The sequence below is a fragment of the Apodemus sylvaticus genome, chromosome 8 (genome assembly GCF_947179515.1).
Source record: "Apodemus sylvaticus chromosome 8, mApoSyl1.1, whole genome shotgun sequence".
Taxonomy (NCBI): Eukaryota; Metazoa; Chordata; class Mammalia; order Rodentia; family Muridae; genus Apodemus; species Apodemus sylvaticus.
The window spans coordinates 62,113,709-62,130,588 of NC_067479.1; the positions used below are offsets into that span (position 1 = coordinate 62,113,709).

At 44.4% G+C, this 16,880-nt stretch overlaps 1 protein-coding gene across 2 annotated transcripts in view; it reads right to left on the reverse strand.

Moving 5' to 3' along the window:
* Positions 1–16,880, reverse strand: part of Fbxo16 (F-box protein 16) — a 71,791-nt gene that overhangs the window by 36,372 nt on the left and 18,539 nt on the right. The window contains exons 1-2 of one of the 2 annotated variants that reach the window (XM_052191176.1): positions 14,785–14,949; positions 10,273–10,408 (exon numbers count right to left, since the gene is read on the reverse strand). In XM_052191176.1, coding sequence (XP_052047136.1) covers positions 10,273–10,371 — 99 coding nt within the window. In that variant the 5' untranslated portion in view covers positions 10,372–10,408; positions 14,785–14,949. Of the gene's footprint in view, positions 1–10,272; positions 10,409–14,784; positions 14,950–16,880 lie in introns of those variants that run through there. The other variant, XM_052191175.1, reaches the window with a different exon arrangement.

Below are 16,880 nucleotides of genomic sequence, written 5' to 3' on the forward strand. Positions count from 1 at the left end.
TCACACAAGAACTTATAAAATACATGAATGAGTAGCTCTCTCCCATGTGTCTGTGTGTGTGTGTGTGTGAGAGAGAGAGAGATAGAGACAGAAAGACAGACAGAGAGAGAGAGAGAGAGAGAGAGAGAGAGAGAGAGAGAGAGAGAGAGAGAGAACAAGCATGGATGTGTAGAGGCCAAAGATCAATAATATCACGTGTCTTCCCTAATCTCTCCCAACTTATTTTTTGAGGCAGGACCTTGTACTGAACCTGGAGTTCATCAATTTGGCTAGGCTGGCTGGCCTGCCTGGTCTGGCTGGCCCTTGTCTCTGCCTCCCAGACATTGAGATACAGACACATGGCACTGTGTCCAGCTTTTTTGCAGGTTCTGGGCATCGAACTCAGGTCCTCATGCTTGCCAAGCAAGCACTTTACTGAGCAAGCATCTCCAGTCCTGCTTTTGCCCTTCAGTGTACACTGATATACACAGACAGCCATGGACTTACCAATTATAAAATTAGTAATTTCTGTCTATCTCTGGGTTTGCAACTTTGTGTCTGCACAGATTTGTTCTTATATACTCTTTTGGAGAGAAAGCATGTCTGCCTCATTTGACACATTCAAGCAGAATGTGTAGCGTATCACAGGTCCCCGAGAGAATGGGATCCGATGGATGTGACTGTAAGAATTGATGGCCTTCTGGGTATTGCAATGCAGTGTAAGGGAATGTATATGTTGGTGTTTCTCTGAGCCCCAGAGCATATGTGGATTTGAGCAAGTGAAGAGAAGACCAACGTGGGTATATTTGGCAGAGGAAGGTTATGAAGAGAGGACGAGAGAATAATGAACATATGTGACTGTCTCTGCTGTGCCAACACAGACACCCTCTGTCGGCTTTCAAATAGGGGTCCATGTTACAGCTCTCAAGTTGCAGGAACAAGAGGCAGCCAGGTGAGGCAGTGCAGACCTTGCGCTCTCCTCACTGTGGATGTTGAGAAGTTGGATTTCTGCTGCCAGTAGCTCATCTTTTCCTTTCTGAGCTACTCACTCTGTGGTTGCCAAAGGCATATTGAAATGGGACAGAGATACCGGCGTCAACACGTGCCATGAGAAGTCCTCACTCTCCTGAGCAAGGAATTCCATATACCTCATGCAGATGCCTTTTGCATATTAAAGAAGAAGGAAAACAACTCTTGTCTCCTCCCTTCCCACTCACTTCCACTGAGATGTTATGGCCCTATAATAATGGCAACAGATAAACTCAGGATTATACATGCAAATAGAAGAGAAAGCAGAAAACACACAAGAGACAAAACTATATCTGGATTCAAATGTTTCTGGAGCTCTTTCTCCTCCAATACCTCCTCCCAAGTCAAGCCACCAGTGCCAATTCAATCTGATACCTTAGGCTCCTCCCCTCATCCCAAGCTACCAATGCCAAGACAATCTGATGCCCAGAGCCCCTCCCCTTTCGGCTCTACTCAAGCTCCACGGGGGCTGAAGATTGTCTGGATGTTTTTTTTTTTTTTTTTATTGTTGTTATTTTTTGAGACGGGGTGTCTCTATGTAGCCTTGGCTAACCCGGAACTCACTATATAGACCAGGCTGGCCTCAGACTCACAGCTATCTTGCCTCTGCCTCCAATGTTCTGGAGTTAGAGACATATACCACTATGCTCAGTTGAGAGTGTCTGGTTTTTCCTCTTGTTCATTTTACCTCCCCATTACCTGAGACCCCCTTTCTCTTACATGCTCCCCAGAACCAGCAAGAACAGGTTCCATCACAGATTCTCTATGACTCTGCTGGTCAAGCAATGATAATGAAAAGGTTTCTGAAGTCGTAGGAGTTCAGAGCTGAAAGAAATCCTAAAGAGGAGCCAGAGAGATGGTCCAGGAGTTAAGAGCACTTGGAAGCTTACATCAACCTGCAACTTCAACTCCAGATGATCTGACACCCCCTGCTGGATTCTGTAGGCACTGCACTCATGTGAACATACCCATACACACATATACACATAAATAAAAACATTAAGATAAATAATTTAAAACCCTAAAGAGCTTTTTGTTCAACTTCCTTATTTTAGATAGGATATGTGGACTTTCATGAAAGCTGCTTTTTAAAGATTTTTAAAAACATAAACAAATCACTGGGTCTAGCTGGGCAATATGGTGTCTAGGTTAGGGTTTTACTGCTGTGAACAGACACCATGACCAAGGCAACTCTTATAAGGGACGGCATTTAATTGGAGCTGGCTCACATTTCAGAGGTTCAGTCCATTATCATCATTGAAGAAAAGATGGCAGTATCTAGGCAGATATGGTGCTAGAGGAGCTGAGAGTTCTACATCTTGATCTAAAGGCAGCGAGGAAGACTGACTTCTGCAAGGAACCAATGGAGAGACTCTTCCATACTGGGCAGAGCCTGAGCATAGGATCTCAAAGCCCACCTACACAGTGACACACTATCTTCAACAAGGCCACACCTATTCCAACAAGGACACACATCCTAATAGTGTCACTTCTTGTGGCCCAAGGATTCAAACACATGAGCCTATGGGGGCCGAACCTATTCAAACCACTACCATGGTGTAGGATTGAAGTCCCCATACTCAGGAGGCAGAAGCAGGAAAACAGTAAGTTTGAGGCACAAGTGGGCTAACAAAAAGGCCAAAGGCCAAGCATGGTGGTACACACGTGTACTCCCAACACATGGAAAACAGACGCAGGAGGATCTATGCAAATGTATGCGCAATTACATAGTCAGTTTAAGGCTAGCCCGGCTTCCTTGAGAACCTGTATCAAAAACAAAAATAAACAAAAAGGGAAGGAAGGAAGGAAGGAGGGAAGGAAGGAAGGAAGGAAGGAGAAAAAGAAAAGGAGGAAAAGAGGAACCCTGGTACTAAACTATATATTCAGATTAACTGTGCTATGGTATTTCACTATAATTATGGTCTTCTCCACCCTAACTGCCTGGAACTTATTGTGAAGCCCAGATGGCCTGGAACTGATATGTCTCCTGCCTCAGCTTCCTGAGTGCTGAGATTATAGGTGAATACCACCAAGCCTGCAGCTCTAAATTCCTCAGGAACTTCTGCCAGTGTGCTACCTGGCTGTGGGAAGAAGACCGGGTCTTGACGTTGTAACTAAGTTTTCAAAAGAGGTTGGGCTGCACCATCAGGGTGTTCCCCCATGGGTGTGTCTCATGGTAACAAAGGGCTCCATGGGTGTGTCTCATGGTAACAAAGGGCTCCATGGGTGTGTCTCATGGTAACAAAGGGCTCCATGGGTGTGTCTCATGGTAACAAAGGGCTCCATAGGTGTGTTTCATGGTAACAAAGGGCACTGTTGGAGAGAAGACAGTCCACAGAAAGGGATCAGAAAAGGAATGAGGTGGGAGTCATTCTGTCATGCCGTGGGCTAAAGCAAACACCACGTCTGATGATGGTGCAGGTTTGCCATCCCAGCTACCCAGGAGGCTGATGCAGGAGCATCACAAGCTCAAGACCCGCTTATTTATATTTAAATAAATAATTTGGGCAAATCATTTCGTTGCCATTCCTCAGTTGGATTTGTACTCTTATGTTCCCTGAATTACAGTGAGTTTCCATTCCAAAGATGTGCAATCAGGGTCTTCCTTTTTAAGGAGCTGGAAAACAGACGATCTCTTTTGAAATGGCAATATTAAAATGGCTCTTCTCTCACAGACGGCTGCAGTCTGTCTATATCACAGTTTACTTACAACCTGCTGTTAAGTCAAAATCCCTTGGTTGTTATTTTAGGCTGTTGACATTGAAATTACATATTTCCTCATGTGACATCATTTCAGTGGAGGAGGGAGCTATTTTGGAAATCCTAAATTATGATCGATGGATGGCAACAGAGATGCTGTCTCCCAGAATACTCTTTTCTCAGGTCCAACGTGGTGCATGATTTCCATGCTCCCAAGAATTGAGGACGTGCACTTTTCGTGTTTTAAAATTATATATATTTAAGGTGTGCAACATGATGTTTTGGGATGCATATACAAGAGAGAAATAATCGCTAGAGACGAGGCAATTATCCTGCCCATCCCTGTCCACAGCTAACTTTTCGTGTAGGGGAAAGTGATCCTTCTAATTACAACACTGGCTGGTAACACAAGTACTATTACAACACTCTCCCCTAGGAATCCTCAGTGCCTAAATTACTCTGTAATCGGTTGCATTTGCCTACCTTGATGATGCTTTATTCTTTTTTTAAGTTATCTAAATTTGAATTGAGTCTCTCTGCTGAAAACCTGCTGTGAAGTTAAAACCCCGAGCCTCTTATTTTAGGCTGAGTTGGTTATTATGTACTTCACATTTTACCACAGAACAGAAGGAAGACAAAAATTAAAAACAAGATGAAGAACTGGAGATGCAGCTCAGTTAGTGGACTAACTGCTTAGCATGCGTGATGCCCTGGGTTCAACCTCCAGTTCCTCATAAACGGGGCTTAGAGCCACATGCCTGTAACTCTTGGTCTGGGAAGGTGAATCCGGGAGATTAGAAGTGCAAGGTTATTTATGGCTTCATAATGAGTTCAAGGCTATGTTGGGCCTACAGGATACCCTGTCCCAAAAGAGGGGAATGTGTGCTAGAGAGGTGGCACAGTAGCTAAGATCATGTGCTGCTATTGCAGGGAATCCAGGCTTCAGTTTCCACACTCACAGAGGGCAGGGCACTACTGTCTGTAACTCCAGCTCCAGGAAATCTGAGCACTCATTCTCTCTCTCTCTCTCTCTCTCTCTCTCTCTCTCTCTCTCTCTCTCTCTCGCACACACACATATACACACATTAAAAATAAAATAAATATTTCTTACAGAGGACTTCACAATAGTATATATGTTTTTTTAAATTCATTTGAAACAAGAAGCTATTTTTTGCATCTGAGAGTAATGAATAATGAGTTGATGAGTATTTTCTCTAAAAAGAATTATCATTAGATGTGACAAAAATCATTAAAGAACAAAGATAAGGCTATGCCGTGTTTGCTATGTTGTATTGATCCTTTCCAGAACTGGGGGTGTATTTAGTGTCCATTGGGAGGCAGCTGGTTGATAACCAGGAGCTCCATGGAGCAGCCTTAGGCCAAGGTCATGACCTTGGAGGAGAGAGCAGCTGGTCACTGAAGGGTAGTGTTGACTATAGAGGCCAGGCCTCCTTGAGGAGTTGTGCGATGACTCTAAGGAAACCTAACAGCTGGTGCCCTGTGGGACTAATGGAGATGTCACAGAGACTGCACTGCAGTCATCCCTGGCCACAAACCTGTACCCTCCCCTTCCGTATGAGTCAGAGTTCTCTAGAGGAATAAAACTGACACACATATACGGTATTTATTAGAATGGCTTACAGGCTGTGGTCTAGCTAGTCTAACCATGGCTGTCTAGCAAAGGAAGATCCAAGAACCCAGGAGTTGTTCAGTCTCTGAGGCTGGATGTCTCAGCTGATCTTCAGTACGTGCCAGACTCTTGAAGACACCGGCTCTACTGCCAGTGAAGGAGTGGACTTGCCACCGAGAGCGAGCAGGCAGAGAGCATGATTCCTTCCTCTCTGTCCTTTATGTTCTTCTGGCTGCCACCAGAAGGTGTATCCTAAATTAAAGATAGGTCTTCCCACTTCAAATGATTTCATTAAGAAACAATCCCTCACAGGTGTTCCCAGCCACTTGGGCTTTAGTTCCAGATGTAGTCAGACTGACAAGCAAGGACAACCATCATACCTTCTCTCCCCTCCTTTAGGGTGAATTCCTACATACTCGTCTTAAAATCTGTTTTAAGGCTGGGGATGTACTTCAGTGGGAGAACCCTTTGTGCATGCATGCAATGCCCTGTGTTCCATGCCCAGCACTGCCAAATAACACCACCAATAATTAATAAAGGTAGTGGGCACTTTATCACCCCACCTACAAATGCACCTACAAAGTACCAGGTACTTTGGAGACTATTAAGATAGTTTTTAAAAGATTTAAAATGGTTCAACTGGAGGTCAGCATGCAGAAGAATGCAAATTTATCCATTTTTATCTCCTTTACTAAACTCAGGCCCAAGTGGATCAAGGACCTCCACATAAAACCAGACACACTGAAACTAATTAGAAAAGAAACTGGGGAAGGAGCCTTGAGCACATGGGCACAGGGGAAAATTTCCTGAACAGAACACCAATAGCTTATGCTCTAAGATCAAGAATTGACAAATGGGACCTCATAAAATTACTGAGTTTCTGTAAGGCAAAGGACATTGTCAAAAGAACAAAACAGCAACCAACAAATTGGGAAAAGATCTTTACCAACCCTACATCCGACAGAGGGCTTATATCCAAGATATACAAAGAACTCAAGAAGGTAGACTCCTGAGAGTCAAATAACCCCATTAAAAAGTGGGGTACAGAGCTAAACAAAGAATTTTCACCTGAGGAATATCGAAAGGTGGAGAAGCACCTAAAGAAATGTTCACTATCCTTAGTCATCAGGGAAATGCAAATCAAAACAACACTGAGATTTCACCTCACACCAGTCAGAATGGCTAAGATCAAAAACTCAGGAGACAGCAGGTGTTGGCGAGGATGTGGAGAAAGAGGAACACTCCTCCACTGCTGGTGGGGTTGCAAACTGGTACAACCACTCTGGAAATCAGTCTGGCAGTTCCTCAGAAAACTGGGCATGATACTACCGGAGGACCCCACTATACCACTCCTGGGCATATACACAGAGGATTCCCCAGCATACATGCTCTACTATGTTCATAGCAGCAATATTTATAATAGCCAGAAGCTGGAAAGAACCCATATGTCCCTCAACGGAGGAATGGATACAAAAAATGTGGTATATATACACAATGGGGTACTATTCAGCCATTAAAAACAACGAATTCATGAAATTTTTAGACAAATGGATGAAACTGGAGAATATCATCCTAAGTGAGGTAACCCAATCACAAAAGAACACTCATGGTATGCACTCACTGATAAGTGGATATTAGCCTAGAAGCTTGGAATACCCAAGACACGTTTCACATATCAAATAAAGCCCAAGAAGAAGGAAGGAGAGGCCCCTGGTCCTAGAAAGACTCAGTGCAGCAGTGTAGGGGAGTACCAGGACAGAGAAGCAGGAAGGGGTGGATTGGGGAACAGGGGGAGGGAAGAGGGCTTATGAGACTTTTGGGGAGGGGGGAATCCAGGAAAGGGGAAATGATATAAAGAATATATCAAATAAAAAAATAATAATAAAAAAGAAAAAAGATTTAAATTTTTTAAAATTATGCTTGTGTATGAGTTGTGCACATGACTGCTGGCACCCCAGGAAGCCAAAGGTATCAGATCTCCCTGGAACTGGAGGTACAGGAAGTTGTGGGCGACCCCATGTGGATGCTAGGAACTGAACTATGGACTTCTGCAAGCTCTAATGTGCTCTTAACTGTGGAGCCATCTCTCCAGCCACCAATTAAAAAAACAAAACAAAAACAAAAACTGGGAACAGAGTCTTGTATGCACCCTTGGCTGACCTGGAACTCATTTTGTAGACCAGGCTGACTTTGAACTCACAGACACCCTCCTGCCGCTGAGATCTGGGATTAAAGGCATATGCCACCATGTTTAGTTTAAGATAATATTTTTTTCACAGTGGCCAAATTGATCAAGACTTTTCTTGGAAATTTTCTGAACATGAAGACACTCAACAACTTCATATTTTGATTCAAGTTACTCACACATGTGCAAAACCTTCACAATTCAACGAGAAAACAGATTTCCAAATCTGACACTAACGTTGGAAGAATAAGCTGTTATATAAACTGTTGGGGAGCTACGAGCGTCACAACAGGTGCTCAGTAAATAGTTGTTGTGCTGAAAGAAAAAGATTTCCATACGTTCATCTGGTGCCAGGCTCCATCTGCCTCTGCCTGTCCTTTTGTTCCTGAGGCCTCCTTTCTTCCATCTCTCTTACCTCCTTATGTCATTTCTTCATCTTTTTCCTTACACACACACACACACACACACACACACACACACACACACACACCATTTACTCCTGTATCACATCAGGAGAGTTTCTAGCTCTAAGATGAGCCAAGTTTGACTATGAGTTTGCAAAAGGGGATCAATACTTAGGATTACAGCAACAACAGAGCAACTCCAGCCAAGGAAGGAGCTGGAAGGGCCGTTGATGGTTTGTATATGCTCAGCCCAGGGAGTGGCACTATTAGAGAGTGTAGCCCTGTTGGGTGTGGGCTTTAATGCCCTTGTCCACTAGCAACCTTCAGATGAAGATGTAGAACTCTCAGCTCCTCCTGTACCGTGCCTGCCTGGATGCTGCCATTCTCCCACCTGAATAATAATGAACTGAACCTCTGAACCTGTAAGCCAGCCCCAATTCAATGTTGTCCTTTATAAGACTTGCCTTGCACAGGGCAGTGGTGGTGCATGCCTCCAGCACTTCAGAGACAGAGGCAGACAGATTTCTGAATTCGAGGCCAGCCTGGTCTACAGAGTGAGTTCCAGGACATCCAGGGCTATACAGAGAAACCCTGTCCAAAAAACCAAAACCAAAACCAAATCCAAAACCAAAAAAAAAAAAAAAAAAAAAAAAAAAGACTTGCTCACGGTGTCTGTTCACATCAGTAAAACCCTAACTAAGATGAGGTCCAAAGATAAAAGTCAATGGATGTCTAAGAAAGGGCCCAGTCAGTGAAATACTTGTCTTGCAAGTGCAAGGACCTTAATTGCATCCCCCAGAACTCACACTAAAACACCAAGAGTTGTGGTGTGTTTAAAATCCCAGTGATGGAGAATCAGAGACAAGCAGATCCCTGGAACTCACTAGGAAGCCTGCAGCACCTGCCTGGTGAGATGCAAGCTTATGAGAGACCCTGCCTCAAAAAATAAGGTAGATTACACCCAAGGAATAAGAGCTGGAGTTGTCCCTTGGCCACTTCACCCATGCATATACATGCACACTTGCAGTTACATATGTGCAAGTGTGCACGAGAGTACATACACACACACAGAGCAGTGGGATTACTGGACTTGTGTTGTTCTGGAAGCCACACCCAGACTTGTGTATTCTGAGAGAGTGGGAGAGGAAGAGCATGCCAGTCTGGATGGGCTGAGGCTGAATGGGAAAGCCACAACAGTGAGAAGAGGAGACAGGAAGTGGTGGTGCTGCCGAGGGGGACAGTGAAGTGACTCACAGGGAGGAGCTGTGGTGCTGTGGACTTTACCTGGCTGGCCTCAACTGCCAGGGAGTACAGCAGGGGTAGGATCTGGGAGGTTAGCTGGGGCCAGGGCCTGAAGGGACCTCAAGGATGGATGTGTATGCGTGGTGGGGTTGGAATGTGCCCTTTGGAGTAGATCCCATTTTCAGCCTCACCTAATAGGATTGGTATTTCAGAAAGATCTTTCTGGAGCCTTAATAGAGCAGGATAGAGGTGGTGACAAGAGCCAGGCTCTTATGGTCCTGTGCCTGGCAAGGGGTGATGGTGAGGCTGTGAACTGAGAACATGGAGTTGGGTGGACTAGATCTAGAGAGAGGACTGGCAGACCTAGAGAACACCTGGGGCATGGAGGCAAGGATGTGCAGATGGATGCTACTAACATGGGCCCACGTGATAAAGCACCTCATGATGGATGGTACGAAGTGGGGCTTTCCACCAGGAGGAAGATAGTGAGGTCAGTTTTACACAATGAGATGGGTTGTTTCATTGCCAGGTAGGTGTGGTCCTGATGTTCAGGGACTGATCTGAGTTCTGCAACTCCCAGAAGCAGGAATGCAATACCCTAGAGGACTGCTATTCTCAACCCCTAGCCACGTGCTACCATCCTTTATCGGGGGTATTTTACATGTGTCTCCCTAGAAGTCAGCTGGGAAGTAGACTTTTTAGGAGAACATTAGTCTCATAAGTACTTGGCTGAAATGTATTCAATGTATTCACTAAGTGACCTTAATTTCATCCAAAAACTGAGGGATTTGGGCAGGGCAGGGCAATCCTTCCTGGACATCTTTCCTCCTGTCCCCAAATTCCGTTGGCTCCAAGGAGATCCAGTGAGAATCAAGTACAGGAAAGAATGACAGCTTTTCCCTTTGGCAGGATTATGATCTATTTTTAGTCTTGTCCACATAGCAAAGATACAAATAAAGTTGTTGTTTTTAAATAAACAATTTGTTTTGTCTTTTATTCATAGATTTTGCCATCTTAAACCATTTCTACTCATATTCTGATGATCAGAATTTTACTCCCCCCTCCATATAGACCCAAATGATAAAGTACCTCTGGCCACTTACCTGGTCATTCAGAAGTTGATGGTTTAGAGGTGTCCAGGTACTCATCTTTGTCTGCATTTTTGGGCCATGGATGCTTTTTGGAGGTGCAAATGCCATCATGAAATGAACTGGTATTTTTCCATAAGAAAGACTACACCTATCAGGAGAAATGACTCGTTGAATCTTCTGAAAACCAAATAGAATAAATGTGTTTTCTTGTTTGTATTTTGTTTTTGTATGCTGAGAGAAGGAACGGGTGGGTAGATTATTTACCGAGAGCCTTGTTTATGTCAAAGACTTCATATGTCTGATCTGTATCAGTGTACAATGAGCTGGTGGTAAGGTTGTGGTTCAGTTCCTTAGACCACTGGAAAAAGTAAGGCTCACTGAGGTTACACACCCTGTCCAAGATCATCCTGAGTGGAAGAGGAATGGAACCACTAGATCACTAGATCACTGGGGGGTGGGGGAAGAGGGGGGGAAACTCAGAGGCATCCTTAGCTTAGAACTGGCCAGAAAGAGAACTGCCTCAAATTGAGGGTCACAGTGCAACATAACACCCTTCACCCTAACATTTGGGAGGCAGAGGTAGGTGAGCCTCTTTGAATTTAAGGCCTTCATAGAGATTTTGAGGCTAGCCCTGGCTACACAGTAAGATCCTGCCTCAAAACAAACATCTAATTTTTGTCCTTGTGCCATTAACTCTCCTTCTCTGGTCTTAGTATAAAAGAGTTTCAGCCTAAGACATGAGGAGCAGACATGTAGTGGTCAAGGCCATGGCTTTGGAGATGGACAGATGAGTTTATTGGGAAAATTCTGCCGGGTTTGATTATTTGGTATACACTCTGCCTACTTTTAATCAAGGTAGCTTAATTTCCATAAGGAATTGTTTTTCCCCACTGGTGTGGGTTGGCTGACTGAGTTTAGAGGTGTCCAGTTTCTGCTTTCTGTCTTTCTTTAGGGGCCATCAGTAGCCCTCTCAGGACAACAGATGGTGGGTGACTGGATCATGTTACCGATGGACTGAAGGTGGTTCATCCCTTTCTGCATTAGTCACCTGAGCAGACTGCGATGCTATCCCTGCTCGTCTGACCCCCCAGGAGCTACATGCCCTTTCCTCTTCTGTTCGCTAGATGCTATGTCTGGTTTTGCAACTTTTTAAAAACCTTGTGTGTGTGTGTTTTTTTTTAATACTAGTTCTTCTATTTTTAAAAAAATTTTTTTCTCAAATTTATTTATTTCTGTGTGTGCACCACACACATGGTTGGTGTCTGATGAGTTCAGAACAGGGTGTTAGGTCCTCTGGAACTGGAACAATAGATGGCTGTGAACCATCATGTGGATGCTGGGAATTGAAACTGGGTCCTCTACAAGAACAACAAGCACCCCAACTTCTGAACCATCTCTCCATCACCACATTTTGCAGTTTTCTTTTTTTTTTTTTAAAAAAAATCCTATGTCTGTATATCTCTAAAATGATGCTTGGAAGATAAAGAGAGGAAAAGTCTTACCACAGTGGCTGAAAGGAAGGAGGCCTGAGTAACTAGTAACCTCCTTCAGTCTTAGAACTTGACAGATACTGTACTGGCTAGTTTTGTGTGTCAACTTGACACAGGCTGGAGTTATCACAGAGAAAGGAGTTTCAGTAGGGGAAGTGCCTCCATGAGATTCAACTGTGGGGCATTTTCTCAATTAGTGATCAAGTGGTGAGGGCCCCTTGTGGGTGGTTCCACCTTTGGGCTGGTGCTCTTGGGTTCTATAAGAGAGCAGGCTGAGCAAGCCAGGGGAAGCAAGCCAGTAAGAAACATCCCTCCATGTCCTCTGCATCAGCTCCTGCTTCCTGACCTGCTTGAGTTCCAGTCCTGACTTCCTTTGGTGATGAACTGCAACGTGGAAGTGTAAGCTCAATAAACCCTTTCCTCCCCAACTTGCTTCTTGGTCATGATGTTTGTGCAGGAATAGAAACCCTGACTAAGACAGATACAGAATGCCCAAAACCTGTACTTTGGGGCACCATGATGGATTATTTTATAATCAACAGTAGTGTCAGTGCCTGCCCTCAGTGTCTCCACTATCCCCCTCTCTGAAGGTGGGTTTGCACACACAAGTAGAACTGGCTGAGACAACTCTATAAATGAACAATGTTGAGAAGCGTTCAGTAGTGAATACTTTCCCAGGTCCTGCCCCAGAAGCCCTGGTATGAAGGGACTCAGATTAGCCTTTGGGACTCTCTCAGCTAATGTCTATCTAAGTCACTACATTTTTTAGCTAGGTTGAAAAAGGCACAAGAAATAATTTTATTATAGCATTATTAACTAACAGCCAGAGATATAGTAAGCAAACTACAGATACAAAGCAACACAAACAAGATCATATCTGTCCAGGTAAAATAGTATACTGCTTGTTGCTTTTTTATTTTGAGACAGGGACTTATTGTAGTCCAGGCTGCCCTCAAACTCAAGATCCACCTCAATCTTTCCAGTGTTGTGATTACTGGAATTTGTCACCATGCCCAGCCCCCTTCTTTTTCTTTTAAGACAGTAGCTAGTTTAAAATTCGTAAAGCCTCTGGGATAAAATCTATGCATCTCTTCCTAGAAAAATACACAGGAAGCTAAAATTCTGCTTCCCCCAGGTTAAAAATCTCTGTGTTAAGTTAAGAAACTCCCTTGCTTCCCAGCGTGTGTGGAAAGCCATTTGATGTATTCTATGTGCCATTTCTGAATGAAGCTAAAGTAGCTTTTCTTAAAGACACCCTAAGGGTCTGCACAAGCTGTTTTCTTCCTCCTGGTTCCTTGGGTCTGAAAACCACTTTAGATTAGGCTTTCTTCCGAACAGCGATGGTTCCCAGGAGGCGGGGTTAGCCGGGAGGCGGGGTTAGCCGGGAGGCGGGGTTAGCCGGGAGGCGGGGTTAGCCAGGAGGCACAGCTCTTGGTGACGGTCATGAAGAAGCACCTGTCAGGATGTCTTACCTATCTTTTGTAATTATCCTTTTTTGGTTTTTCCCTCCTCCCTGAATCCCAGAAGACGAACAGTGTACATAGTTTGTATGCATACACAAGTTCACAAATAGACCACTGGCAACTAATCAAAGCAAAGCGGTTTTCACACAACACACACAAGAAGTAATTGCACCCTGTCTACCAAGACAATGAAGATTGTCTCATTTCTGTCCACAGATACAAGTTGCAAGTACTTCTGACTTCCTTTCCTTGCAATGGCTGCCTGCCATTATGTTTCATGTTCCTTGGGATAAAACTAGAAAAAAGACCCAGGGTCCTCACGCCCTACATATGGCTCCAGGCTATGCCCAACAGCCAAGCAGGTGTCACACCATCTCCATTACACAATCATTTTACTAAGGACCGATCCCAGGTAAGCCTCAAACCCGCTTATGTAGTCAAGGATGACCTTTAACGTCTGATCTCCTTGCCTGCATCTCTCAAGTTCTAGATTGCAGGCGTTTGCCACACACCTGATTTATGCAGAGCTGGGTTCCGGCTTCATGCATGCTGGACAAGCATTCTACCAAGTATTTGACATTCCAAGCCCTAAGGTTCGTTTTGTTCTGTCTCGATTTTGTTTTTGTTTTCAGATAGAGTCTTCCTCATACCCCTGGTCGGCCTGGAACTTGCTATGTAGACCAGGCTGGCTTTAAACTAGCAAAGATCCACCTACCTCTTCCAGTGTCTGTGTTGCCACTCCCAAATATTTTGTTTGTTTGTTTTTAAATGACCAATCAGTGACGTCACTTTTCAACTCAGAAACCCTCTCATCTCACTAATAATGACTGAAATTCCAGTTCCTCAACGTGAAGCCTGGGTTAACTTAATGTAACTATTTCAGCCTAGTTCCCCCTTTTCCAGGGGAACTATATTCTGTCCAGATCCACTGACAGCCTGATCACTGTAAGGATGGTGGCATGAGACCCTGATGCTTTGGGGCTTGTGTATTCTGTCACTGCTTATTTAAATTCCAATTACAGTCATACATAGTAGATGCTCAATAAATGTTATTCCATGGAAGGGAAAAAATGTCATGGTGGAGCATGGGGAAGGGCAATTTGAGGATTAAACCTTGTGGGATTGCACGCTGAAACTCAGAACATGATGATCCTGGCACAGAGGAAACACTCAGTGTTGTCAGAGTTTTATTTGGAGTTACAATGAAGACTAGGATTGAGTTTCTCTGCTAACACACAATTCTCCCACAGTACACTGTAGTGTCACCAGACAAAGGGAATCTCATACAGTATCAGAAATAGAGGGTGGGTAGGTTTAAATACGAATTCACCCTATATTCAAATAGTTAAAACCTAAATAAGCACTGTAATGCATGGTTTTCAAAGCTACTGCTTGACCTGCGCTGTAATTGTTGGTTGTTAATTTCAGAGGTATGAAGCCATTGAAACTGCAGCGCACTTTAATCCCCAGGAGCCCCGGCAAGCTTTTGGGAAGCTGGGGAGCTCTCTCAGAATCTCCATGTTTTTTTTTTTTTTTTTTTTTTTTTTTTTTCTGCTCTACCCACTGCTCACCTCCGCAGCTGGCTTCCTTCTTCAAGCCTCTGGTTCTGGGGTTGCTATCGTTGCACTAGGACAGCTTTCTTTGACTCCTTTCAGCCCCCACCTCACCGCTTCACGCAGTCCAATCGCCATCTATAAATTCTGTCGCTGGCATCCGGGGTCTCTTAGGCAACAATGTGTGGTCTCTTGATTGGCCAGGGCATCCAAGGAAGGCTGGCTCCAAAATTGGGCACAGAGATAAAAGGAGAAAGTGTGACGGTCGGGTGAGTGGGAGGAGCTGTAACCTCTTGGTGGAATGCTTGGAGGAAGCTGTATCCAATCCTGAAACCAGCAGCCTTGAAAAATCTTCCTTCAAGACTCACTGCGCTGCGTTTGTGTTCCCAAACAGCTCTTCGCGACCGAGCATGCTCAGATATGTTGCTCTGGTCACTCGGGAGCTCCGAAACGCAGACTCCATTGTGCCAGATTTTAAAACTGCCCAGACGGTGGAAGAGGGTTGGAGGAAATCAAAATTTGCTACCGGTTGGTTGGGGAAAAAAGCACCTGCAGAGGGAAAGGGAGGTCGTGGGGGAGCTGCTCCAAGCAGAGTGACCAATACGCCAGGGAACCAGCAGATGGCACGCCCTTATAAGAATAACTCTGAATTTAGGTTTTAAGATCCAGTCACATTTAATTAGCTAAATGTATTGATCACCCACCTTGTAGTGAGAACCAGAGAATGCAAGGATTAAAAAAAAGAAAGAAAAAAAGAAATCTGAAGGCAGGCATGGTGGCTCAACCCTGCAATCCTAGCACTCCAGAGGTGGAGGCAAGAGGGACAGTCCAGGTTCCTAGGAAAGCTTTGGCTACAAAGGGAGTTGGAGACTAGCCAGAACTCCAAAATCTTATCTAAAACATAAGAGAAATCTAATGAGAGAAACCGAACAGTGTAATGTGCAAATAACCAACGTAAGGCCCAGGGATCTAGTAGCTGTGATAGCAAGTTCTGGAGCATTCCAAGAAGTTCGAAATCCCATGCCAGCATCCACAGTGCAAAGCAATTTTGCTAAGAAGCAGCAAACCAAAACTTAACCCCAGTACCTAAAACAAATACAACTTTCCGAGCTATCTTTGCTTGCTAAAACAACGGCCACCTCCAACTTAAGCAGTCCTTCAGAGCCTACGTGTTTCACCAGTTTTTATCTTTTCAATAGTGTAGTTTTAAATTTAGGTTTATTTACATGAGTGTATCTATGTCTGAGTGTTGGCCTGCGTGTCCCATGTGTAGAGGAGGTCAGGAAACAACTCTCAGGAGTCGATTCTCCGCATCACGTAGGTCCAGGGCTCAAACTCAGGGGATAAGGCTCGCCATCAAATGCCTTTACCTACCAGTCTTCTTGCCAGCCTTCTGTTTCATGTGTGTGTGTGTGTGTGTGTGTGTGTGTGCAGCATTTGCATATCTCCCATTTGAATGAAAAGGGACAGTGGATCACATGGAGGTTGGCTGGCGCTTTTCCTAAGTTAACAATGAATCAGTAAGTGGCCAAGCTGAAATGAGAACCCAGGTTGTCTGGATTCCAACTTAGTGGTTTTTCCAAATGACCAGCTTGTATGTAAATGAATAGACAAAGCCTTTAGGGATGTGAGGGGGTGGCCTGGGGGAGGCAGGTAAAGATGTCATACTAAATTACCATGCATTACCAGTTAACATTTATGGTTTCAAAAAAAACGGGTTCATCCAGAAAGGGACCAGTTTTAACAATGTCTAGGTGGCTGAGTCTCTCTGTGAAGCTCCCGCTTGTTGACGGCTTCCTATTAGTGGTTACACCGTGGAAGGAAAGGGAGATGGGGCACAGAGAGCACCTGGAGTTATCCCTGTGGGATTTGAATGGTTCCACTCCTCATAGACGATCCCTTTCATCTCTGTTCTAACAGTACCTTCTGGGTCTCCTCATGTCCTACAGCTCCTCCAACTGACTGCTCCCCCAAAGGGGAATGAGTCACCCCGTTCCCACTGTGTTCCTTGTGAGTCACCCCATTCCCACTGTGTTCCTAGGGAACATGCACACATAGCCCAGTGTCTTGTGATACTTTGACAAAACTTCTGTGTGGAACATATCACACATAAA